This window comes from Biomphalaria glabrata, chromosome 8, assembly GCF_947242115.1.
Source record: "Biomphalaria glabrata chromosome 8, xgBioGlab47.1, whole genome shotgun sequence".
NCBI classification, from domain to species: Eukaryota; Metazoa; Mollusca; class Gastropoda; family Planorbidae; genus Biomphalaria; species Biomphalaria glabrata.
Window position 1 is genome coordinate 22,433,555 of NC_074718.1, and position 27,901 is coordinate 22,461,455.

The window sequence follows — 27,901 nt, forward strand, 5'->3', positions numbered from 1 at the left end:
CACTCTCTCTCTCTCTCTTAGTCAATCACTTTCTCACTCTCTCAAACACTCTCTCTCTCTTAGTCAATCACTTTCTCACTCTCTCAAACACTCTCTCTCTCTTAGTCAATCACTTTCTCACTCTCAAACACTCTCTCTCTCTCTTAGTCAATCACTTTCTCACTCTCTCAAACACACTCTCTCTCTCTTAGTCAATCACTTTCTCACTATCTCAAACACTCTCTCTCTCTCTTAGTCAATCACTTTCTCACTCTCTCAAACACTCTCTCTCTCTCTTAGTCAATCACTTTCTCACTCTCTCAAACACTCTCTCTCTCTCTCTCTTAGTCAATCACTTTCTCACTCTCTCAAACACTCTCTCTCTCTCTTAGTCAATCACTTTCTCACTCTCTCAAACACTTTCTCACTCTCTCAAACACTTTCTCACTCTCTCTCTCTCTCTCTCTTTCTCATTATTCTAATGGATAAAGTCTACAAATCCAAACAGTGAATTGGTTGAAATCAAATATTTATTGAAGTCAGAGTGAGGGGATATAAAAGATGAACTTAATAAAAACAATTGGTATATATGTACAGAATACTGTTTCACGTGTCATTTAGATGACATATCTGATGTACTTCAGATGTCATAGTTTACACAATGTAAAAAAACAAAATACATACTAATGAGAATGTTTTGTAGAAAGTAGAGATTCTAAAAGAAGAAAAAACCAAATGGACACCAAGGTTCTGTTTGCTTCTTCAACTGTGTTGATCACTTAGCTTAATGTCTCTTAATGTGTTGAAATCTTAAAACTAGGTGCATATATGAAAGTGCACAACATGTTCCAAAAAAAGACTTGAGACCGAGCAGGCCATACAATAATCAAGCTGAAATGTACAGCGACCTCTACATTGGTAAAAGGCAGCCCCTTAACTAGAATAAGCAGGATACATCTTGTTGCCTCAAAAGTCGAAATAATCAGGGCGAAGGTCAAGAAAGGTTCGATACGGGAGGAAAAGCGGAGAACACTTGATAAAGTATGTGCAACGTCTGAGAAGGCGAACTCCTTCAGAACTCCTCCAGAACTCCTCCAGAACTCCTTCAGAACTCCTCCAGAACTCCTTCAGAACTCCTTCAGAACTCCTCCAGAACTCCTTCAGAACTCCTCCAGAACTCCTTCAGAACTCCTCCAGAACTCCTCCAGAACTCCTTCAGAACTCCTCCAGAACTCCTCCAGAACTCCTTCAGAACTCCTTCAGAACTCCTCCAGAACTCCTTCAGAACTCCCTCAGAACTCCTTCAGAGCTCCTCCAGAACTCCTTCAGAACTCCTTCAGAACTCCTTCAGAACTCCTCCAGAACTCCTCCAGAACTCCTCCAGAACTCCTTCAGAACTCCCTCAGAACTCCTTCAGAGCTCCTCCAGAACTCCTTCAGAACTCCTTCAGAGCTCCTTCAGAACTTCTCCAGAACTCCTTCTTATGTTAGCAGTGGAAAAACGTTAGAAAGAAAAACTGGCTGCGTGAGCATGAATTATGGTCTGTCGACATGTTGCCGTGTTCGAATCCACCGTCTACCTGCAGAAGCTTCGGACATAATAATCTTCATTTCAAAATGAAAAGAAACGGGGGGGGGGAATGGGGAATTGATCATTATGAAGATTTAAAAAAAAATGTCGGTAGATGTTTATAAAGTTAGTGTCATAACTTTTGAATGTTGAAGCATTCTCGTGAAATAATTAATTGAGATTCAGAGAAAAGTATTAAACCAAAATTGATTCCGTCAGAGATGTTACATAGATCTAGAGGAGATCAAATACAAAATTGATTCCGTCAGAGATGTTACATAGATCTAGAGGAGATGAAATACAAAATTGATTCCGTCAGAGATGTTACATAGATCGAGAGGAGATCAAATACAAAATTGATTCCGTCAGAGATGTTACATAGGTCTAGAGGAGATCAAATACAAAATTGCTCTGATAATGTAGAAAGAATAAATTGACTAGGACAGAAAAAAAAAGAGAAAAACTATAGAGCTAGAGAGACGAGGGAAAGACTAGGCCATCATAAAGACTAGGCCATCATAAAGACTAGGCCATAAAGACTAGGCCATCATAAAGACTAGGCCATAAAGAGCGCCAAGAGAGAAATGAAGAAAGAAAGAAGTGCGAAAGAAAAATAGTATATACTGCTTCAGCAAAGTCAATCTATATTTTCAATCAAATTAACGCGAACAAAAGATCAATGTCTAGTCATCAGATTTTAAGATCCAGTCAATTCAGCAAAAGATGCTTTACAAGAAGACTTTATCTTTTTAATAATTTTAATTCTAACACAGTTTATAGTTTTATAACTAAAACCAAATCTGCATTAGTTTGTCTTATGGCTTCTTTAACACGAATTAATACTTAAACAAGGACCATTGAACTTGATCCAATGTCGTCAGGGGATTGCAGTGGCGTAGCTAGGCATTTGGGGGCCCAGAGGCTTGACCTCTTTAGGGGCCCCTGCCTTTTGACATTCGAAATTATGACATGAGATAATGGTTTAATATTTAATGTAAAAACACATTTCGGACACTCGTTTGGGGCCCCTCAAGTAGGGGCTCGGGAGATTTTCAAATTTGGACCCCCTCACCCCACCCTAGCTACGCCACTGGGGGATCGTAGGCCTATTTTCAAGGAGAGACTAAAGTCCAATGACCTTTTTATGTAGCCATTGTACCATAGAATTTCAAAGGACAAAGAGCTTAAGTAACTACTGGAAACTCGAGCACTATTCTGGTGTCTACTAATTATTGCACTAGATCTAGAAGCTCTTGAGAGTTGAGTTAAAGGAACATTAATCGAGTTTAGAACTTATTTTCACATTAGTTCTATACATTGCATAAGTGGAAATAAAGCAGTCAAAGAAAGACAACTGTGAGAGACATGTCTAAGATGTTACATGTAGTTAATTAATAATGGTTCATTGACTTCATTGATGGCACTTTTGTTGTTCTCGAAACACAGACACACTCAAAACAACACTTGAAACTCATAGATCTATAGAACAACACTTGAAACTCATAGATCTATAGAACAACACTTGAAACTCATAGATCTATAGAACAACACTTGAAACTCATAGATCTATAGATCTATAGTTAGTCTCTAACTTGATACACGCTTTTCACGGTACAAATCTTTCAAGCCCACAAACCAATCATTGCTTATGAACATGGGAGATTGTAGAGTTATCTATTGTCTCGTCCTATTTGTCAGGTTTGTGTTCACTAAGACTCAGACGACGACATATAAAGGGGACTAATTCGGCGTATATCACCACTTCAGTCAATTACAATTTCTTTCCCTTGTTCGAGATAGCCTACCAAACAAAATAATTTATTACCAATAGTTAATTAACTAATTGTTGTTGTTTTTTTTTTCATTCTTGTGTTGTCAGGTAAAAGAAATAAAAGTACTAAATTTCTGACCCAAGATTGGGTGTGGGAGAAATAACGTGTACAAACTTTTTTTTTTATCAGAGTGAGTTCATATAAGCCTTGTAAAAATCTTAAATGCTGCACGAAGAACACCCAGATATCAATAGTTGACTAGATTTGTTCACTCATAAAATCATTCAAAATTATGATCATGTTTTACAGGACATTTTACGAAACAATCGTTTCACTTCACTACTAAACTTGACGTTTAAAATACTGTAAATGAACGGGTTCGAAACAGAATTTAAGAAATAGGATCGCAGGAAAATGTTATAGGCCACAAGAGATGACCCCTGGAGGTTGTAGTCGAAACCTTGTTTGATCATCTTGGCCACCTGCAAGCATAAGTGTGGTAAAAAGCTGAGAATAAACACGACGGTCACAACGAAAGCGATGATTGTCGTTTTACTTCGCACATGTCTCTTCAGAGGTTTCGTCAGAGCTGAACATTTAAAGGAATCCACCGGCTCCAGGATTGCAATTTTTAAATCTTTTTTGACGTAGTCAGCTTTGGATGAAATTAAAATGGAAGGTTTTCTGTTCACGCTAATTGTTGCTGGTGACTGTAGAGTGCTTGTGTTTATGACATCTAGTGGATGTGTAGAGTTCTCATCTTTCTCTAAAAGTATTGGTGATTTTAAATTAGAGTCAGTTTGGTTTAAGGCATGTTTGTTCTCATTATTGTTAGCATTGATGTCGCCAACGGTAACTTCTGGGAGTGCAGGACATTCGGAACTGTAGTCGAACACCAAAGAATTGCACACCACCAGAGCAGTATCCGTCGGAGAGACGCTACAGGCCACGGGTGTTCGGTCTAGGCTAGACCCAGAATCGTCCGTGGATGGCACCGTTGAAGACAAACTGAAATCCGAGTTTCTTTTCATGTAGCGGTTGTGCCTGTTGGTTTCACGGAGAATGCAAAAGTACAAGACGCTAAGGGTGACGCTCAAGATGATGAAACAAACAAAGAGGAGCAAGTTGTACAGCAGTGGAAGGATGGTGCTCCCGATGGCGTTGGGTGTGGAGCAGTCCTGTCCAACCAACCCAGGCACGTGTGTATCAGCAGTTCTCAAACCGTACATGACGAAGGCGGGCAGAGAGAAGAATAAGGCCAGGGCGATGACTGGGATGAGAGAAAGCTTCACGTGTTTGGTGTGCATCTGCCTTTTGAAAGGTCGGCAGATCTTCCTGAATCTGTCTACAGCGATGACAATCAAAGTCATGATGGAACCGATAGCACAGAATGTATTCACAAATCTGTAGAGTAGAGAAACATTTTGGACTCAAGTAAGGGACAATATTTCATGAAAATAATTAATCAGTTTTCAATGTTTATAGGCTACAAAAAAAATCTTTAGACTCTTTTAATAATCTTAAATAGGAATCTGCCCAATGTCTAGTTGTTGCTTAATGTTGGCAAAACATTGGTTATGACGAGTGATGGAGTATTGGCAAGGTTTGCTTTAGAAGAAGGCGAATGCTTTACATTTATTATTATAAAAAAATATCATAGAAATCATAATAAAAGTTGAACTATATGTAATCATGGAATGCGGCTAATTGTAATCCTGTCATTGTTTACCTCATTATTTTACACGCTGCTTCTGATGGGAATGTGTAGAAATATCTCATGTCCGTTATTTCATTAGGTATGGACAGTGTGCAGCTGAGAAGGTCAAACACTGCTAGGCAGACGATTAGGACATTCTGTGTGCCGGACTTCATCTTAAAACAGAACACGTAGACCACCAGAGAGTTGCCACAGATTCCGACGACCATGAGAATTGCAAGCACCAGCATGGCTGGAAGTAAGGTCAAGGCTATCTCATCGTTGATCTCTTCCAAGGTGTGGCTGGATACATTTGAGACGTTAAGCAGACTTGTGTTCTCTTGCGTTTGAGACATGTTCCGTTCAAAGATCACAACTCAATATCTCCCCGCTGATGTGACACGTGACCTCGTATGCAAACTTCGAAACAAGGAAGCGCTTTCATTGAAAAGTCTCTTTTTGCTTACTGTAAAACTGTGAGATGGGCATACGGCATACGATAAACTGAATTTATCATAAACATACAGTTAGAGTCTAAAGGCCATCACATTTTCTGGTAGTGTTTACAATGTGTCGATCAGGTAGTTTCCAAAAAGTCAAAGTCGAGACCTTGATTAGTTGAAAACATTTCTAGCCTAATAAAACAAATATGTTTTTAGTGTTTGCTGTCTGAGAGTCTGTATAAATTGTGCACATTTGCCTTAGTCCACATTTGATGTGACTAATATTTAGATCGCAGAGGAGTCTTCGAAGCATTGTAACATTCGTCCATTTCCATTCATCTTGAGGTTGATAATCATTGTGTTTAGCCTATTGTCTGCTTTTATTGTTCTCTTTTTTTATCCATATGTTGACACAGTTATTGGTCACTACTGACCAGTGAGGTCAACGACGAACAGTACGTAGGCTAATCATGTCAGTAAGAGCACCACTGATGATCTGTTATCAATGACCTAATGACAAAAATAAAACGAGAACGATTACTACATTAGGTTAAAGGCATCCTACATTACAAGTTTAGATATGTATTACAAATTGATTCTTTGTTTTACAATAAACCATTCATAAACATCGAAAGTAAATTAAAGTACTCCTATCAGACCTTTCGAGCTATAGGCCAGAGAAGATGTTTCTATGGCGATTAACGAAGGCCATGTGGCCCACAACCAACCACCTTAACTTTCCCCAACAAATGTCAGGTACCTATTAGAGTTGAGTGGATTCACTGGTGTCCTAAAAATCCCAAAATTTAAAATCTCTAAATCTCATTCTTCACGGGGATTCGAGCTAGAGACACTTCGTGTTCGGAACCCAAGCGCTATAGAACTCAGCCACCATAACAGCCAAGCGCTATAGAACTCAGCCACCATAACATTAGATACCGTTAAGTACAAAGTTTACGTTGAGCTTAAAATACATCCGGGAAAGGAAGCTTATACTTTGTCTAACAGCCTACAAAACAATGATCTCAAGAAGATAAACAATGAAAGATAAAAACAACTTGAAAAAGAAATCTTCCAAGTAGAGCGAGTTAGATCTGTTTCCTAGTTAGATCGGATTTTAATAGCACTATAGATCTCTGCATCTAGATCTCTGATATGTATCACTATAGATCTTTACATCTAGATCTCTCATATGTAGTCTACGAGAATTGAAGTCTTATACATTTTCAATCACTTTTCAAAGTTTCTCTTGTCTCTTGAAAGGGTTATATCTATCATCTAGATGGTCGCCTCTGATTTAGCACTTTGTCAAAGACTTGAAACATATTTCTAGAATCTTGATGATAGCAGCACTCATCTCTGCCTTTGTCCCGTCTGGGGCATAGCCCACCAAGCAGCTTCCTCTATGCGAATCTCTCCAAGGGTGTGACCTATCCATCTCCAGCATCTCTGAAGGAGAACAGGTAGCAGTAGTAGAACTGTTAAATTTTAGGGCTCTAATACATGTAAACTTTTTCATTTGAACTGCAATGAAGATATTAATATATTGAGTGAATCCCATCAACATATAGAGCAGGCATGTCAAACACGGCGTTCGGGGGTCGCATGCGGCCCGCGACCACCTTGCATGCGGCCCCCTTGGCCACCTCAAAAATTATCAAAATAATGTTAAACTATTACACTGGAAAATAAAAGATGACAAGCTACTTAAATTGAAAAATAGCATTTGTTAAACTGAACAACGATAATGAATCAGCAGTGAAAGCCAGCTACATTTTTCAAACTTAATTGCAGGCCATAGCAAATCATTTAATGAAAAGGGATTTTATGAAGGAGTGTATCGTTAAAGCTGCCGAAGTAATTTGTCCAGAAAAGGTGAAAGCATTCAAAGAAATAGCGTTAACTAGGAACACTGTTGCAGATAGAATAAATGACATGTCAATCAGCTCGCATGAACAATTAAAGAACAAAATAGATTTTGAATTATTTTCATTGGCTCTTGATGGGTCAACTGATGTAACGGGTGTAGCACAGTTGGCTATATTCATAAGGACCTGTGACAGGAATTTTGAGATACATGAGGAGCTACTTGTTTTATGCATAAGGCCACAACAAGCGAGGATGTTTTTGAGAAATAACAGGTGATATTGCAGTACAATTTACCTTTGGTAAAGCTAGCTAGTCTAACAACGGATGGCGCACTAACCATTGCAAAAATAAGAGAGACATGCTAATTTTAAATTTGCTCATTTTCAGTGCATCATTCACCAAGAAACATAACGCACAAAGCCATTACAGTTCTAACATGTCATAAGACTGGTTTCAGTCACTATCAATTTTATTCGTGCTCATGGCTTTAATCATCGCCAATTTTCAATGTTTCTGAATGACATTGGACACGAATTTGCTGGCTCTCCTGTCATAAAGAATTGAAGAGATTTGTTGTACTGCGTGAAGAATTTGTATTGTTTCTGAACATGAAAGGTGAGCCTGTTTAACATTTCCATACTGACGAATGGGTTCAGGCTTTGGCGTTTACAATTGATCTCATTGGTCACCTGCAAGACTTGAATTTGAAACTTCAAAGTAAAGACTAAATTGTCACCACTGCGTGTGATCATATAAAGTACCTTCAAGCAAAATTACGACTGTGGATAAACCAAATATGAAGAGAAAATCTTGTCCACTTCTCAACGTGTCAGGAACTAAACAGATTAAATACGGCTACAACATTTGGTAAATATGTCTTACACCTGGAATCGTTAGTAGATGCTTCCACTGGCCGTTTTCATGACTTCGTTTCATACGAGCAAGAGTTTTCGTTGTTTTTATAACCACTTTCATTTTTGCTTCTGAAAATGCTGCTGGCAGCTAGAGCTGATAGAATTGTAGTCGAATTCTTTGTTGAAAGCGAAGTATAAAGAAGTGGGTGCGCCAAAATTTAGTTATTTACCTAAACGGTACGTTGAATTGCACAAATTTGCAGCCAGAATTCTAGCTATTTTTGCAAGCACTGATCTCTGTGAGCAGTTCTTTTCTATAATAAAAGCTATAAATCACCTCACCGTTCTAGATTATCGGATCAAAATTTGTCGTCAGTGATGTTAGTGTCAGTGGCAAACAAATTTCCACCCGATATAAAATAAACTTGTATCCCAGGAAGATGTCAAGCATCAGGACAAGGGAAAAAAAAACGTAATCATGGTAATTTGTAATTACCAAATTGCACTAAAAATTTAGCTAAGGGACAGATATGCCATTAATTATTGTATTCTATTGTATTGTTTCTAATTTACATAAAACTAGTACGCTGTTTTGCAACGGAATTTTGGCTGCGGCCATAGTGTTTTATGCGGCCCATATACCTTAACGAGTTTGACATGCCTGATATAGAGGAAACTACAAACGGTTACTTAATTGTTGAGAAATTTAAATCAAAGAATTGCGTGAGTCGAATCCCTGTATTTAGTGACTGACGCCAAGGACTGAGCGACTCACAGCAAGGTCCGGGAGCGAGAAAATCACGTCAACGAATAAAAGACCCTCACCAAATTATGAGAGACTGTCATGAAGATATAAGAACCACTAAAGTCCTGATATTAAAATGCATCACATGAAATGACAGCATCGTAAAACATTTTAGTCCAAATCTATTATGAAATATGTCAGGCACTATTTCTTAGACCTTTAAAAACTTCGCTGTATTTCCCCCCCCCCTTATTTTATCCCCTCTTAACTATATATGAGTAGAGAAAACACATTCCTATTAGTTAGTCCAGAAGATCTCCAAGCTTTTCAAGTTGTGACTGTACTTGTGAACTGCGCCGATTTCTTAGACCTTTAAAAACTTTGCTGTATTCCCCCCCCCCCTTATTTTATCCCCTCTTAACTGTATATGAGTAGAGAAAACACATTCCTATTAGTTAGTCCAGAAGATCTCCAAGCTTTTCAAGTTGTGACTGTACTTGTGAACTGCTCCGATCTGCTGGCTACTGACCAGGATGTACAATTATTGTACTCATACAATGGTACCTCCCTGTACCTAGTTGTTTTCGTTGTAGCTGCCAACTATTGTGTTTGTGCTTTCTACCTGTCTGTTTCAATATGAAATTGATAACATTTATTTTTACAAATTTAAGTTCATATAAAAGACGCCATGTTGTTTTTTTAACCTCTTTACTTCTGAAAGACTACATTTGTTGAAACATGTTTAAACTTTAAGTCATACTGCTTCATCTCGCGAGGTAAATACAGTCTTTCAATTCATAATCATAATTTTATAAGTGTGTTAAAATTGGGTGCGGCTAGATCTAGACCTATGTATGGTCTACTATGAGTGCGGCATTTTGCCTTTAATAATTAGGTTTGTAGTACACCTAGTATTCACAGACAAAACTTTTTTTTACCAATGTAATTCACCAGCTGTATTACAGAGAGGGATTTAGAAAGACAGCCAAAAGATCTTGCGTGGTGCTCCAACGGTTCAATAGACTAAGGGATACGGGAAGGTGAACTGCATGTGGACTATTTGATCTCAAATGATTTTTTTAATATTCTTGAATTATACGAAAACATTTACAAAGATTTAACTCCTAGAGCCCTACCCAAGCCATAATCACCACATATAGGTTTGGTAAGTTGGCCCTAGAAATAATGTGAATACACTTCATACAGATTTATTTTTAATTCTCCTACAAGTCCTTTCATTTTAATGCTCAAAGTGTAAATGTATTTTTCTTGGGTGTGTGTTTGTAGCTTAGTGTTGGAGTGTTGACATTAAGTTGCAACTCTTTATATGTATCTATTTGGTTGAACTAGTACAGCGCGGTGCGAATGTCTTAATGTAAATGTGAGAGACGTGAGAGCCTTATAGTTGCTTGAAGGACAGTCATCAGTTTTGAATACGTTTGTAGATGCATAAAGAGTGACTTCGTTGATTCTGTAGTAAACCGAATTGTTGGATTTAATGTTGACGTCTGATATTATGAGATTAAGTCATCACCGCAGCCACTCTTGTGAATTCTATTTAGGTGCGTGTATAGAGAAAGAGGACACACACAGGGTTAGAGGACACACCCACGGGGTTAGAGGACACACCCACAGGGTTATAGGAAACACCCACAGGGTTAAAGGATACACCCACAGGGTTAGAGGACACACTCACAGGGTTAGAGGACACACCCACAAGGTTAGAGGACACACCCACAGGGTTAGAGGATACACCCACAGGGTTAGAGGACACACTCACAGGGTTAGAGGACACACACATGGTTAGAGGACACACCCACAGGGTTAGAGGACACACTCACAGGGTTAGAGGACAAACCCACAGGGTTAGAGGACACACCCACAGGGTTAGAGGACACCCATAGGGTTAGGGGACACCCACAGGGTTAGAGGACATACCCACAGGGGCCTTCTCTGACTTTCTGACGTCCTTTCTCACTCTATTTTTAAAAAGGGGGGGGGGGAGGAGGAGGAAAAAAAAACAAATGTTGGTATACGTCACAACCCGGATGTAACCAAGGGTAGTCCAATGGTTTAGATAAACATAAATATATTTGTACAAAATTAGATCTAACAGACGAACACTATCAGAAAGTTATTTACTATTTGCGAGTCAAAAAAGAAAGATAACTCCAAAACAATCACGAAACGTTCGAAGACTGTCATGGTTGATATATTTGGAGACATTCTTGAGATACAGGATAGAAGTGTACTTCATAGGACAGAAATATTTACAGTGCTCTGGTGATCCAATTTCAGTAGGGTGTTCACACTTTGCATTCCTTCTGTCTACCTTGTCCGATGTTAAGGGCACTTCTCTCTGTCTGTTTCTCTCTCTCTCTCTCTCTCTCTTTCTGTTTCTATTGTCTCTCGCTTTCTCTAAGTCTCTCTCTCATTCTCTCTCTCTTTCTCTCTCCCTCTTTCTCTCTCATTCTCTCTCTCTCTTTCTCTCATTCTTTTTCTCTCTTTCTCTCTCCCTCATACTTTTTTTTACTTCTAGGACAGAAAGACATGTTTAGACACTTGAATGACTCAGTATGTTTTGTTTCTCAATTACCCGACAAGGCAGCGTGAATGTACATTTTGTTTTTATAGTTATAATGTTTTGTTTGGTGTAATGCACAAATTGTAAGACACATTTCCATACGGACAATAGAGATTATTATTATATTATTATTATAATTAAAGGTTCAGTTACGGAAACTCGATGACAACTTATCTAAGACTAGGCAGATCTAGAGCGGCATACTAGCCAAAAAGAAAAGCACCCACCTAATTGAATGACCAGCCACCTAATTGTCTGACAATTTGAGTTTCTGTTATTGCCCAAAGTTTAAAATATTTTTATGGAACAAAATAATAAAAAAAAACAATGCACATAATTTACGAAGTTTATATCAACTCACTACGTCTGTCTATCTAGTACACATTTTGACCACGTTATTTTTCCCTCTCTCTTTCTCTCTCGAATCATTGTAATAATTAAACTTTTCACAATAATTCGTTTTCCATTAAAAAAAATAGGAATCAAAAAAACAAACAAGGTTACAAAGACAGTTTGTGTGGAAATACAAACTCAAAATCGGCCCCTGAAATGGTCCACCCAGGCAGGTAAAAAGGCAGGTTTCAATATTTTCAGAAAGAACATTAGAATGAAATTCTATCAAAGACAAATGACAGAAAAATAGAGAAAAAGGGTTGACAGATCTTGTGCGATGCCCCAGCGGTCCAGTAGACCAAAGGATAGGTGAAAGTGAAGGAGAAGTTAGATGTGAACCAGGCATAACTGATGTCTTATAATGATTATCTAATTGATCTAATTGTTTTTGTAAAGGGTCAATTTCTTATTTAAATCCTCAAGAAAAAAATTTCTGTTAAAAAAATAATTTAAAAAATTATTTTTTTTATCTCTTGGTTGAGTGTTCTACGATGGGTATATGACTCTGCCCTAAGGCAGTTTGCAGCACCCAGTGCTACACTCTGGCAGAACCTGCGACGCCGCTGATCCCAAACTGTATCGGCACTACCGTTCCTTTGGATAGGCTACATCTGCTGCGTGGAGAGGGGGGAACTGATGTGTGGGCGACATCAACTGGAATCTAAGCAAATAGACTATAACTAGTAAAATAAACAAGGCAATTTTACTTTACATTTCTTTCCCAATAAAGATCTAGACCTCTAGGCTTACTCGGTAGAACATCACGATCGACACCAACACCAACAAACATGATCCCCTGCTTGTAGAAAACAAGAGCAACACTTTGAACAACTTTCCATTTCCATTGATGAATTCCAGTGATGAATTGTGTAACAAATCCTGTGTCCCAAGTTAACACTTGACCAAAAGCTTTCAGTGGTAGTAACAAAAAAAAACACACTTGTAAAATGTGAAATGAAAATTGGGAATGTTGATAGCACTATTCCTCTAAGTATTTACAAGTGGTGGACTATGTCCTTTAGTAGTACATTACATTGACTGCGTATTTTCCTGTAATGGTAAAAATAGTGGTTTTTTTTTTTATTTAAAGGATTTTGTCTTTTACCTTCCCCCTCAACCCCTTACCCTTTCAGGGGCTCTACCCAACACGCCTGAAGATGGACAGAAAGAAAGACGAAGTTTTATCTAGGAGGACACACACACACACACACACACAAAGTGAAATAGTTTTAAAAACTAGGATTTCCATTTCATTGAGGAAACATGCCAGTAAATCAGAGGCTGAAAAACTATTATTTTAAATAGACTATTTCTCAGACGAAGAGACTTTTTGAAGCAGCTGTGACGTAGACTTACAACTAAAACTTAGTGCCCAGTTGTAGTCGCTCGAACGAATCAGAACTCATGGAGTCAGACAATAATGTTTACGTTGAAAAGATAGTTTTTTGTTGGCTAGTTGTCTGAATTTTAGGTTTTGGGCATTAGTTTGTTGTCGCGATGGTCTTGAGTTGCCAGCAGACCAGAAACTATTGGTGCTGCGACAAAATAATCGTCAATTCTGACGGAACTTCTGAAACATAAAGGTATAAACATAGATCTACACACAAAAATGAAACAAGAAACAAGAAACAAGAACACTTTTTTTGAAAAGTTTTTTTTTTTTTACAATTCCTCTTATCAGCCTGCAAGTTTTTCACTAGAACAAAAATGTACGCAAAAAACAAAAACCTGGATGGATGGACACGGATCTCGAAAACGGCTCTAACGATTTTCCTAGGAATCTGACAGTTTATGAATTACTAACTGATTAGCCAAACAGAAAAAAAAACCTCTGGTTTGACCGTTATAATTTTTCAAAATATGATTTTATAAAATTAAATTTAGTCTTGGCTTTTAATCTTGAGCACAGAAACGTCAGCGGGTATTCTGATATGTGTGTTCATGAAGGATAGATATAAATCAAAGAGACATTTAGAAACCGTCTAAGTCTGGATCACCAAACTAGAATTGTACCTACTCTGTGAGTAGATTCATTCAAGGGCGTAATTTTTTTAGGGGTGGAGTAAAAATGTATTATTCATTATTTAATTAGTTATTATAAATAAAGTAATTGCTCTTACAAAAAGTCATCAGCTTTATAAAAAAGAAATTGTCTTTCTAAAATCCAATTTTTATGTTACATGTTATCAGATATAAAACTAAAACCAATAAGCCTAGTTCCATGAATGTCTTCTTTGCTAGAGTTACATCAGTTGAGGGAGATGATTAGTGAATGTCTGAAACTTAAAGTCAACTAGAGAAATGAAAAGTCCAGTGTTAGAGTGCATTATTTAAAGTCAACTAGAGAAATGAAAAGTCCAGTGTTAGAGTGCATTATTTAAAGTCAACTAGAGAAATGAAAAGTCCAGTGTTAGAGTGCATTATTTAAAGTCAACTAGAGAAATGAAAAGTCCAGTGTTAGAGTGCATTATTTAAAGTCAACTAGAGAAATGAAAAGTCCAGTGTTAGAGTGCATTATTTAAAGTCAAATAGAGAAATGAAAAGTCCAGTGTTAGAGTGCATTATTTAAAGTCAACTAGAGAAATGAAAAGTCCAGTGTTAGAGTGCATTATTTAAAGTCAAATAGAGAAATAAAAAGTCCAGTGTTAGAGTGCATTATTTAAAGTCAACTAGAGAAATGAAAAGTCCAGTGTTAGAGTGCATTATTTAAAGTCAAATAGAGAAATGAAAAGTCCAGTGTTAGAGTGCATTATTTAAAGTCAACTAGAGAAATGAAAAGTCCAGTGTTAGAGTGCATTATTTAAAGTCAAATAGAGAAATAAAAAGTCCAGTGTTAGAGTGCATTATTTAAAGTCAACTAGAGAAATGAAAAGTCCAGTGTTAGAGTGCATTATTTAAAGTCAAATAGAGAAATAAAAAGTCCAGTGTTAGAGTGCATTATTTAAAGTCAACTAGAGAAATGAAAAGTCCAGTGTTAGAGTGCATTATTTAAAGTCAACTAGAGAAATGAAAAGTCCAGTGTTAGAGTGCATTATTTAAAGTCAACTAGAGAAATGAAAAGTCCAGTGTTAGAGTGCATTATTTAAAGTCAACTAGAGAAATGAAAAGTTCAGTGTTAGAGTGCATTATTTAAAGTCAACTAGAGAAATAAAAAGTCCAGTGTTAGAGTGCATTATTTAAAGTCAACTAGAGAAATAAAAAGTCCAGTGTTAGAGTGCATTATTTAAAGTCAACTAGAGAAATAAAAAGTCCAGTGTTAGAGTGCATTATTTAAAGTCAAATAGAGAAATAAAAAGTCCAGTGTTAGAGTGCATTATTTAAAATCAAATAGAGAAATAAAAAGTCCAGTGTTAGAGTGCATTATTATCAAAATAGTTCTTCCTCCGTCTCTCTCTCACATACCAGCTCACTCCCTCTCTTTCTCACACAAAGTCTCTCTCTCTCTATCTCTCTCTGAGTAAGAATAATATTAAGTTAAATTATGTCGATGGCTCAACATAAGGAGGAAAAGTCTATAAAGAACAAATACATGTCGCTCTACAAGGTCAGAAAGAACAAATACATGTCACTCAACAAGGTCAGAAAGAACAAATACATGTCACTCAACAAGGTCAGAAAGAACAAATACATGTCGCTCTAAAAGGCCAGAAAGAACAAATACATGTCACTCAACAAGGTCAGAAAGAACAAATACATGTCACTCAACAAGGTCAGAAAGAACAAATACATGTCACTCTAAAAGGCCAGAAAGAACAAATACATGTCACTCAACAAGGTCAGAAAGAACAAATACATGTCGCTCTAAAAGGCCAGAAATAACAAATACATGTCACTCAACTAGGTCAGAAAGAACAAATACATGTCGCTCTACAAGGTCAGAAAGAACAAATACATGTCAATCTCCAAGGTCAGAAAGAACACAATTTACTCACTCCAAGGTCAGAAACAAAACACTATCCTCCCACTTCTCTCCATGAAGTTATAAATAGAAATGTACTTAGAGAGTTTCATTACTAGTTGAAACATTTTGCAAAGTACTTAAAGTCACTTAGTAAATACTTGATTGTAACCCCCCACCTCACCTTCCCTACATATGTCATGACAAGGAAGGTAGAACCAATCGAATAGAACATTAATTTCGTTCATCCACTTTAGACAAATAGGAATCGGAGACTATTAGGAGTTTGTAGTGGGAATTATTTCTGAAAATTGATGTTTTCCTCGTAAAAACGTATTGATAATGTAATAACACTTGAATTTATATAAGAACAAACCTGTCAACAGATCGCTCATCATTTCAAGAGTTTAGTCAATACAAATAACAAACAACCATAAGCTAGAAGTGAGCCTGTGAAATGAAGCGTGTCATTAAATCCAAATTTGTGTAAGTTTCATTTGTTCCAAGATGGTTTTTCCGCTACGATGGCGAAACGTGTATATGTCACCCTAAAGATAGGGCCTACATTTCGATGGCTTGAATTTACCATAAGATTGTATTGTATCTCTATTATGGTAAAACATCTTAAGTTAATAGAGCTAATACCTTCTTCAGATAGTATCCTTAATTACGTAAAGCGACAAAAAAAAAAAAAAAAAAAAAACCCACATCAATTTTCTACCTCCAAAAGCAGTAATCTCCAGCTCAAAAAAAAAAAAAAAAAATTAAATATTAAAAAAGCCCCATACGATGATCCTATCCACCATTTTGAAGTCTTTCTGATATCTTCTTAATGTGAATCCTACTGAGGAACATAGACCATAGACTGTGGAAGGTATTTCTGAAGTCCTCATCCAGACACAATGATACACAATGATCTTCGTGCCTAGTTGTGTCAATACATCCCGGATACTGCCAAGAAAGCTCATGTGGCTTTGTGTGTACGTATGTTTATAAATCAAGTCAAATATTTTTAAAAAATACTTTTAAAAAACCTAGCTGATTTTAAGTGTAATTGTATCAATAAGTTTAGATAATTTATGTCATTACATTTCTAATTGATCTACACTAACTATAATCAATCTTTGTGGTTAGAAATATTTATACAATTGTATTTGTTTAGCTCTATTTCATGTTTTTAGCTTTCTCATTGCGCTATGATCCTATCACTTGTCTGGAGCTTTCTCATTGCGCTATGATCCTATCACTTTCTCACTACGCTATGATCCTATCACTTTCTCACTACGCTATGATCCTATCACTTTCTCACTACGCTATGATCCTATCACTTTCTCAATGCGCTATGATCCTATCACTTTCTCACTACGCTATGATCCTATCACTTTCTCAATGCGCTATGATCCTATCACTTTCTCAATACGCTATGATCCTATCACTTTCTCAATACGCTATGATCCTATAACTTTCTCAATACGCTATGATCCTATCACTTTCTCAATACGCTATGATCCTATCACTTTCTCAATGCGCTATGATCCTATCACTTTCTCAATACGCTATGATCCTATCACTTTCTCAATGCGCTATGATCCTATCACTTTCTCAATACGCTATGATCCTATCACTTTCTGATTGCGCTATGATCCTATCACTTTCTCAATACGCTATGATCCTATCACTTTCTCAATACGCTATGATCCTATCACTTTCTCAATACGCTATGATCCTATCACTTTCTGATTGCGCTATGATCCTATCACTTTCTCAATACGCTATGATCCTATCACTTTCTGATTGCGCTATGATCCTATCACTTTCTGATTGCGCTATGATCCTATCACTTTCTCAATACGCTATGTTCCTATTACTTTCTCAATACGCTATGATCCTATCACTTTCTCAATACGCTATGATCCTATCACTTTCTGATTGCGCTATGATCCTATCACTTTCTCAATACGCTATGATCCTATCACTTTCTCACTACGCTATGATCCTATCACTTTCTCACTACGCTATGATCCTATCACTTTCTCAATACGCTATGATCCTATCACTTTCTCAATACGCTATGATCCTATCACTTTCTCAATACGCTATGATCCTATCACTTTCTCAATACGCTATGATCCTATCACTTTCTCAATACGCTATGATCCTATCACTTTCTCAATACGCTATGATCCTATCACTTGTCTGGACCAGTTCGGAAAAGAAAAGGGGAGGGGGGTCTCTGTCTGAAGGTTACCGTGATCGCTTTTTAATGTATTTTACAAACAAAAAGTTGTACGACTTGAATTCGAACTCGACGGCTCAATCCTCATGTCAATACACTAACCACTGTGCCAGCGAAGTGCTTATGAGAACAAAAGATTTCAAGAGCTATTTATTGTCAGTTTTAAACTTTTAAGAGACGACGTAATTCTCTACACAAAGTATAAAGGGAACTAATTCAACATCCCACCACATCTGTCAAAGTGTCTGTCTTGTCCTTGTTCTATACCAAACAAGACAATTCATTACCAATAATTAATTAACATTTTGGCTATTTTTTTAAAATTGATTCTTGTTTTGTCGGGTACAAGAAATAATTTTTGTGCGAAATTTCAGCTTGATCCGAGATTGGGTATGGGAGAAATAACATGTAAACAAATTTTACCAGACAGACTGATAAACTGACAGACAGACTGATAGACTGACAGACAGACTGATAGACTGACAGACAGACTGATAGACTGACAGACAGACTGATAGACTGACAGACAGACTGATAGACAGACAGAGTGAGTTGATATAAAAGTAAAAATTAAAGTTTCCCCTTTCAGACCTTGCGCTGTATGGGGCATATGATATTAAGGTCATCTTTTTGTTTGGTCAATGGTTAAAGAGTATGTTATCATGTGGCCAGCACAACCACCAACCTGCTTTACTTTCCCCATTCCCTCATTCGAGTTGGGTGGACTCAGGGCCGCCCTAAAAATCCCGAAATTCAAAATCCCAGTCTTCACCGAGATTTGAACCCTGGACTCCTGGTTCGGAAGCCAAGTGCTAAACCACTCAGCGACCTCGCCCCCGAGAGTTGATATATATGTTTTACAATAATTATGTTCCGCTCACGATTTCAATATTTTAGTAAATAGCTCCAAATTATAAACAGCCATAAGCTAGCAGTAAAAGATTTTTTTTTCGTGAGAGTGTGAAATGAAGCGTGACATTGAATCCAAATTTCTGTAAGTTTCTGTAAGTTTCTGTAAGTTGTAAGTTTCTGTAAGTTTCTGTAAGTTTCTGTAAGTTTCTGTAAGTTTCTGTAAGTTGTAAGTTTCTGTAAGTTGTAAGTTTCTGTAAGTTTCTGTAAGTTTCTGTAAGTTTCTGTAAGTTTCTGTAAGTTTCTGTAAGTTTCTGTAAGTTGTAAGTTTCTGTAAGTTTCTGTAAGTTTCTGTAAGTTTCTGTAAGTTGTAAGTTTCTGTAAGTTTCTGTAAGTTGTAAGTTTCTGTAAGTTTCTGTAAGTTTCTGTAAGTTTCTGTAAGTTGTAAGTTTCTGTAAGTTTCTGTAAGTTTCTGTAAGTTTCTGTAAGTTGTAAGTTTCTGTAAGTTGTAAGTTTCTGTAAGTTTCTGTAAGTTGTAAGTTTCTGTAAGTTTCTGTAAGTTGTAAGTTTCTGTAAGTTTCTGTAAGTTGTAAGTTTCTGTAAGTTTCTGTAAGTTTCTGTAAGTTTCTGTAAGTTTCTGTAAGTTTCTGTAAGTTTCTGTAAGTTTCTGTAAGTTGTAAGTTTCTGTAAGTTTCTGTAAGTTTCTGTAAGTTTCTGTAAGTTTCTGTAAGTTGTAAGTTTCTGTAAGTTTCTGTAAGTTTCTGTAAGTTTCTGTAAGTTTCTGTAAGTTTCTGTAAGTTTCTGTAAGTTGTAAGTTTCTGTAAGTTTCTGTAAGTTTCTGTAAGTTTCTGTAAGTTTCTGTAAGTTGTAAGTTTCTGTAAGTTTCTGTAAGTTTCTGTAAGTTGTAAGTTTCTGTAAGTTTCTGTAAGTTTCTGTAAGTTGTAAGTTTCTGTAAGTTTCTGTAAGTTGTAAGTTTCTGTAAGTTTCTGTAAGTTGTAAGTTTCTGTAAGTTTCTGTAAGTTGTAAGTTTCTGTAAGTTTCTGTAAGTTTCTGTAAGTTGTAAGTTTCTGTAAGTTTCTGTAAGTTTCTGTAAGTTTCTGTAAGTTTCTGTAAGTTGTAAGTTTCTGTAAGTTTCTGTAAGTTTCTGTAAGTTTCTGTAAGTTTCTGTAAGTTTGTGTAAGTTTCTGTAAGTTTGTGTAAGTTTCTGTAAGTTTCTGTAAGTTTCTGTAAGTTTCTGTAAGTTTCTGTAAGTTTGTGTAAGTTTGTGTAAGTTTCTGTAAGTTTGTGTAAGTTTCTGTAAGTTTCTGTAAGTTTCTGTAAGTTTCTGTAAGTTTGTGTAAGTTTGTGTAAGTTTCTGTAAGTTTGTGTAAGTTTGTGTAAGTTTGTGTAAGTTTGTGTAAGTTTGTGTAAGTTTGTGTAAGTTTGTGTAAGTTTGTATAAGTTTGTGTAAGTTTGTGTAAGTTTGTGTAAGTTTGTGTAAGTTTGTGTAAGTTTGTGTAAGTTTGTGTAAGTTTGTGTAAGTTTGCGTAAGTTTGTGTAAGTTTGTGTAAGTTTGTGTAAGTTTGTGTAAGTTTGTGTAAGTTTGTGTAAGTTTCTGTAAGTTTGTGTAAGTTTCTGTAAGTTTCTGTAAGTTTGTGTAAGTTTCTGTTTCACTTGTTCGTGCATTTGAATTCTAAGTATAGTAACACTAATGCCGCTCAAACTTTTGGATTTGATTTCAAGTGTACACAAACCATGCTATCCAGGAACAACCATTACTAGCTAATACAAATTTACTTGATTCAGCCGGTCCTCCGGCAAGTTACCTTGGTGGCCAGTGACATCATCAACTTCGTTCCAACATGTGTTCACCAGTTTCCTGGGAGGCCCTCTAATAAATTCAACCTAGAGAGGTTGCGAGGTCATAGCTGAGTGTTACGAGCAGATGAGACTCTTAATCATACCCCAAACAGACTTGTCTCTAGTAGATTATGAGGACTTTAATCTCGATTTAACAAATAACAGTATGTCAATAATAACCTCATTTACATTCCTCCGTTTTCGGATATCCCTCTCTTCTTCTTTCAACACGCATTCGCACCCTTCCATATTCACACTATGCTGCGCACGTATTACTAAGACAAAATTTCATCCCCACCAAGCGCAATGAACTCGGCAGCATAGAATTTCCTCTCTAGAAAGTTTTCTCGCTGACACCACGCTGAGACACGTCGCTCCATGTGTGTGTGTGTGTTTGTGTGGGATGAACGTGAGAAACATGGACGTAGAATTGCATCCTTAGATCAGACGTGGGGAAGACATGAACAAAATGATTTATTGGAAAGATCCTGTAAGTGCTGCACATTTATCAGACTCAATGGTAACCTTAAAAAATGCACGAACAGCAAACAGAAATCTGATTGACCTGCACATGTTCCATTGGTCGCTATAAAACAACAGTTTAATGAAATATTTATAATATTGAAAGAGTTGGTTCTCAGTGACGTAACGAAAGCATTCTTTCAAAAAAAATATTGTCAGAGGTGTATGTTTAATGTTTGTTTGATCTTGTCAATAGATAACTAGCAAAACATACGCGGTTACGCCCGTTGATTTGTTCCCAGGCTTTACATTGTTTATTATGGCCGTACACCCCCTTCTTTTCTTTTTTTTTTATTGTAATAAACGGGACGCATTTTAACGATCAACCTAACCTACATTTGTAGCCCGTGAATGAGTGTATCTGTTAGAATGAAAGTTCTTGGCCCGCTCTCTCTTTCCTTCTTTCTTTCGCTCTCTGGAGCCCCCAATTTTTTTAGACCTGCGTATCGTAATTTCTCTGACTTAGACTTTTGACTTGATTTAGGAAGAAAACCCGCTTCATAATGCGCCGCTTCCCCGCCGCCCCCCGCCATCAAATAAAAATTAGTCTTTCGTACTCTCTATGACTTTTCTTAGGCTGTTTTATGCAATCTCTATTGTGTTTCCATTGTGAACGATTAGTTTCAGGCCTCAAGAATAGAAAAATGCATTTTCCGAAAGCCCCACTTGAATGCCACGCCCCATTCCCCTTTCTACATTTATTTTATTAATTTTTTCTCTAAATAAATAGGAATATCAATTTATTTTTATTATTTGTAAGTTTATTTAACCCATTTTGAATGTAGCGAAATAAAAACAGATTTAGATTTGTCTTTTTAATGCCATTTTTTAGCGGCCCCCGAAAGGGGAAAAGACGCTATTAGTTATGTGTGGAATGTCCGTCCGTCCGTCCGTCCCATTAAGATCTCGTAAACTAGAAAAGATAGTGAAAATCTGGCATCATAATATTTTAGACCATTCAATGTTCTGATGCAACGGCTACTTTTTTCTTTTCTGAAAGCGAAAAATCTAATTTTAAAATCAATTATGCAAGCAGTTCTTTCATAAAAATTGAGTATTGAGTAAGGGAGATGACTATTTACTTTATTTTTAGCACATTTATGTAAATGGTTATAGATTTTTTGATAAAAAATATTTTTTTTACTGCTAAGTTAAATAAGTTATATCATACTAACTACCACATTTACTAAAAAGAAAATGTTTATTTTTTGTTTTAAAGAGAAAAAAATCTATTTACTAAACATATCAGTGAAACATAATTTAAAACAACAATTAATAAATAGTTTTTCATATTGTTACAAATCTCACTATCCAGGCTCACTGCAAACTGCACCTTACACCACCAACTTAAAGAACTTGACAACTCAGGGCTCCAAAGTAACGTAACACTTTAATAGTGGAATAAATAATAGCCAATACTGTACAATTGGCAACACGTACACTGTACAAATATCTCTCCGATAACACCGTTCCGCCGTATCAACTCTTGCACTGGCCTCTCCTTCTCGTTCCGGGCTTGCACTGGGTTCAACAGTTCAGGACTGACTTCACACACTAGGCTCGTTATGTCGGACTCGATCACAGACCAAGATCAAGACGCCAGTCGTCTCAACTGTACTTGACAGTACTCCGCACTAAACCGTCGTAATGCTCCGTACAGAACCACACCGCTGAACTGTGCTGTAGTCGACCGTACTGTATTGAACCGGGCTCTGAACCCCTGCCGTGAACCGTCTTGACTGCGACACCTCCGCTCTTATATAGGGTCCCTACTGGCCTTCTCGAACCGGACAGAACGCCGCTCGACGTTTCTAGGTGGTCAGATGACTACAACTCTCGTGACGCTCCTGAGCTCTGTTCACGACGTCGATCCTTCCCGAACCGCCGTGTTGACACTCGTCTCGGCTGACCGTCGTAACTCGTCACGGTTGACCGCTCGTCTAGCGCTGGCCTGGGGCGATTTGCGTAGGCTGACTACACACACACCACTACCCCCATTTGTGCCACCACCAGGTTTATAACAATATTATCTCATGAACGCAGAGCCAATCTAACTTGTATAACACATATCTAGGGGATTTTTTTTTTTTTACGAAAATTTTTCGTTCTTGAGGTTTTGAATAAAAGATTGACCCTTTACAAAACAATTTGATAATCATTATAAGACAACAGCTAGGACATGCTCATATGCAGCTTCACATTCACCTCTTTGGTGTGCTGAACCGTTGGAGCACCACACAAGATCTGTCAACCTTCTTTCTCCATTTTTCTTTGTCATTTAGCCTTTGATAGAATTTTAATCTAATAATTTTTCTGAAAATATTGAAACCTGCCTTTTACCTCCCTGGATGGACCACTTCGGGGGCCGATTTTGAGTTTGTGTTTCCACACTAACTGTCTTTGTAACCTAGTTAAAGGAAACTGCCAACAATAAAATACAAAGGTTTGATAGAAAGCGATGGCCAGTTTGCTAATTTGTCGAAACCGGTTCTTAGTGAGCGCCTAGGGTGTAAAATGAACATGTGTACGTATTTTTGTGTTGATCAATACGACAGTTTAAGAGATCTTAGAATCAATGAGTCAGTCAGTGAGTGGTATTTTATAAAAATAATATATTATTAAACGATACAGCCATGAAATTATTCTGTCTGTTTGGTTAATACAAACTAAAATCATTCCATGAATATTTTAGCTTCTGATTAAGTTCAAAACATTTCAGGTAATCGCCCAAAGCGAAATGGTTTCTATAAATAATTACACATAGTCATTGAATCACGGAGTGGACCTAATCAGGTCAAAGGTGTAACGTCCCTATGTAACGATCTAAAAGTAGAATACAATCAACTAGCTCGAGAGTTTTAATTGAGTCACCCCTGTTTCAAGCAGTCCCATGTGACCAAAGCCTACTGCGTACTTTTGTAAGTGTTCAAGTCAAAGTGTTCAAGTCAAAGTGTTCAAGTTAAAGTGTTCAAGTCAAAGTGTTCAAGTCAAAGTGTTCAAGTCAAAGTATTGATACGAAAAATAAAAACAAATTTCGTGTTAGCAGCGTGTCCAACTAAAATAGATATGAGCTAGACTCTTAGGGAAACATTGTATCCCATCGGGCACCTTCGATGAAGTCCAGTAGGGAATCGGCGCCGGAGGCGCCATTATCCCGTTGATGGTTAGAAAGGCTTTTATCCAACCACCAGGCCTGGACATGGGGCTCTTCACCCCTGTCCTGTCTGAGGGCACCCAACGGTAGGCGGCCATATCGGTTGACTGGGCCAGACCGGGCCGTGCCGTGTACACAGCGCACCGTCCCCGAATCTTAAGTCACCCGCTATAAGTGTCAGGGACAGCGCTAACTGCGGGGAGCTTGTCTCATATTCCTATACTGTAACCGCCACTGTTCCATGCAAGGGCCGCCAATCCAGCAATCCGGAACTGATGACGACCCCCTTTGTGGAACGGCGTGGCGGACTTTTTGGACTGGGTTGCAGTTTACTTGTTCCATCCCCACCCCGAGTGAGATAAAAAAAAAAAACAAAAGCTCACCCAGGGAGACCTGCTAGAAGGCCTGGTTCGCTACTCGTTCTTTGCCTGTCCAGATCCACCTCTGGATGTTTCCACCGGAGGGCCACGCTGAGGCGACGGGTAGCTGGAATATCCTCCGGCCCATCGGGCACCAGAGTTTATCTCCGACTTCTCAGATAATACTTGTGTTTTCACTAGCTGCCTCATAAGCATTGCTTTTAAGACTCGAACAAGAGGCTACCTGTCTCATGCTCTGGGTTTTTTCTCTGCCACTTCTTTCATACCCTGGCGGTTGTGTGCCATCAGATACTATACTTTTGAATTCTTGATGGAACCAATTGTAACCTATGTGCTTTAGTAGGACATTGAATAGTGCAAAGTGAAGATAAAGGTTGACCTGTTCAATGCGAGTCATTAATCTTCCCCTCGCAAATACGTTTGTCCCATGAATTATAGACGTTACAGTCTCCCTCGAGCTCCGTTAAGCCGGTAGTTTGGGCCTTTAAATTCATACAAATATATATATATATATATATACATGTATAAAAGTGGCAAAATATGCAGGTCACAGCTGGGGCTGCGCAGCCACTGGAAATATTGTATTCCTCATTAAAGGGAAACTCCGATGGTTTTGACAATTTTTGATATAATATGTGTTTTGATTTATAGATAATGAATATATTATTCTTTTTTTTTTATTTGCAAGAATAACTTAGTAATTGATGTTTTTGTGACATAATTTTTCTGCGCATCCAAAACAGTCAGATTTTCACTGAATTTCTGTGTGACGTCACGACGGTGCACTCAAATCCTATTGATACTCATTGATAGGGAGGCGAAAAAGAAATTATCTTTGATAAAAAAAAATTTTCGTTATTACATCATTAAAATACTTTAAAAGAAATTTCTAATGGTGTATAAATTATGACTGTATGTTTGACCGTAAGAAAATTATGATTTTTTTGTGCTGTTTCGACCTAACATTGGTTGACATGGAAAAAGTGATGAGAGAGCTTGACGCTGGCTCAGCCGGCGAGACACACCCCCAAGTCAAAAGTTAAAAAGTTGGAATTGAGTTTCGTAGACGATAGATCTACTTATTAAATAAGAAATTTAATAGTAGATCTAGTATTCGTAGTAAATTTCTAGCTCACAAATCTGATTTCATTTATATTTATGAACTTCAGTTGTTTAAAATGTCTCAGTAGTATCATTAATTGAATTCTTTGGCCTGGAAATCCAATGTATTGTTGGTACTGCACCTGGTATTAACTTCAATTTTTTTTTTAAATCCCATTTCCACAGCAGTGAAGTTGCTGAAACAGCTTCTCTCAAAATGGTTTGAGCATAAACAGGAATTAGCTAATGCCTTTGTAAAATATTTGCTCTTCAGGCGAATAAATTTTCCCCATTTTCCCTTTAAAACTTCATCTCTTGGAAACAAATGAAAAGAGACACTAATTTCTGTATCAGCATACTTGCTGATTTTATCTTTGTGATTGGAACTACTGCAACAAGCTGAAGAACAATATTTAATTTTCTTCAAGTAGAAATAGAGGTTTATAAACAATGACCGATTATAAATCAACGTGGAGACTAGATCTAGCTGTGAAGCGTAACAATAAATGCGATCCGATAGGTCTAGATCTAGACTAGAGAGTTTATCGGTTATATAGGTCTAGATCTATATTTAGCCAGCACCTTCGTGACGTCACGTTTTTAAAAACTAAAAACATCTCGCAGAACCCCGTTTTTTTGGGGGCGTGGAGAATTTTCTGTCTAATTTATTAAATATAAAATTTTCCGAGCATTTAAATAAAAAATGATATAATGTTTACTATTACAACTTTTTACGCAGAATTTAAATATGTCAATAACTAAAATTTGAAAAACTATCGGAGTTTCCCTTTAATCTTCGGACTCGAAGACAAGCCTTATTATATATATATATATATGATAATATGTGTGTGTGTATACAAAGTTATTATAATATAAATTTGAATTTGAAACAAAGAGTCATGAAAGAAAACCTACTGAAGCTTACAATTATTTACCTCTTCTCTTGATGTGTATATCCAGTCGATATCAAATGGACTGTGAGTACTTAGATCTAAAAGCTGAATGTTGACTGTACTCCAAGGAACAATATCTCTGTTAACACTTTCTACCACTGTGTTTGAAGTGATAATGTTTAGCGTGAAAGGAATGTATTAAACATGTTCAAAGATACAGTCAACACCGGGGCCATGTGTCGCCGTACACGTCTGTGCATTCCACCTGTTGACGGCCGTATAAAAACAAACTCGCGCTTTCCTTGTTATTCCCACTGTGTCTCCGACACATTCGTGTGTACTTGGATTAGTGCAGTGCATTCATTCTTTTTGTACGCGACAGTTTCCCCCCTCTCTTTCTCAGTGTAGGGGCCTATATCTTCTGTTTATCTATTTCTTAGCCCCCCCCCCTCCCCCCGCCACACACTTGTAGATTTAGATCCTGTAGGCTTGAAGGCAAGATTGATAGTCAACAAATGGCCAGGAAGGTAGGGTAAAAGTGTCGGCTGCAATAAGATGTAGTTCGTTGGCTTTATTTACCCCTCGTTTTAACCAATCAAGGACATAGTATTTTTAAAATACTTTTATATTTACACAGTGAAGTGGACAACAGAAACCACACAGTTAAGAATGGGGAGGAATTGACTTTTTAAAAAACACTTTTTATGTCATTTGTTTTTCCACATATAGAACTCAAAACAATAAGCCTTGTTCCGATAGACGCCTGTGTCTTTTTTGCAAGAGCTACATCAGTGGAGGGAAATAATCTGAGAATGTATGACGCTGTTATATATAGAGAGATATAAATAGATGATGTCTTTGACCTGTTCATGAATTATAGACGTTACAGTCTCCCCCGAGCTCCGTTAAGCTCAGAGCCTGCTTTTATTTGTTAGTGTAAGGGAATACTGAAGACAATGTACTAGAACGATACACGTCAAATGATTATGTAGAAAAAACAAAACTTTCGTCCTAAGGGTGCTAATACACCATGCATAACCGAATCCTTCTTTTTTTTTTTCGGTCAGCAGCTGTTCTTAGCAGGATATCCACAAGAGAGGCCGGTCCATTCTTTTACGTTGTCCA

General features: G+C 37.3%; 1 protein-coding gene across 6 annotated transcripts; it reads right to left on the bottom strand.

The window, feature by feature from the left end:
• Window positions 1–487: 487 nt before the first annotated feature.
• On the bottom strand, window positions 488–27,121 carry LOC106054550 (uncharacterized). Of its 6 annotated transcripts, none has more exons than XM_013210455.2 (3): window positions 26,819–27,121; window positions 5,050–5,969; window positions 488–4,724 (listed from the first exon to the last, which is right to left on the bottom strand). In XM_013210455.2, exons 2-3 carry the CDS (start codon window positions 5,370–5,372, stop codon window positions 3,617–3,619), a joined length of 1,431 nt encoding a protein of 476 aa, XP_013065909.2. In that variant the 5' UTR covers window positions 5,373–5,969; window positions 26,819–27,121; the 3' UTR covers window positions 488–3,616. The 6 variants fall into 6 exon arrangements, with proteins under 6 accessions (XP_013065909.2, XP_055894398.1, XP_013065908.2 ...); XM_056038423.1 differs by having other exon boundaries at window positions 26,809–27,121; XM_013210454.2 differs by lacking the exon at window positions 26,819–27,121 and adding an exon at window positions 12,655–12,966.
• Between the last annotated feature and the right edge of the window lie 780 nt (window positions 27,122–27,901).

Coding starts and splice junctions, on each gene's coding strand:
- LOC106054550 (XM_013210455.2), bottom strand. CDS start 5,372: ATGTCTCAAACGCAAGAGAACACAAGTCTGCTTAACGTCTCAAATGTA. Junction 4,725..5,049: donor GCAGCGTGTAAAATAATGAG/GTAAACAATGAC, acceptor TCTACTCTACAG/ATTTGTGAATACATTCTGTG.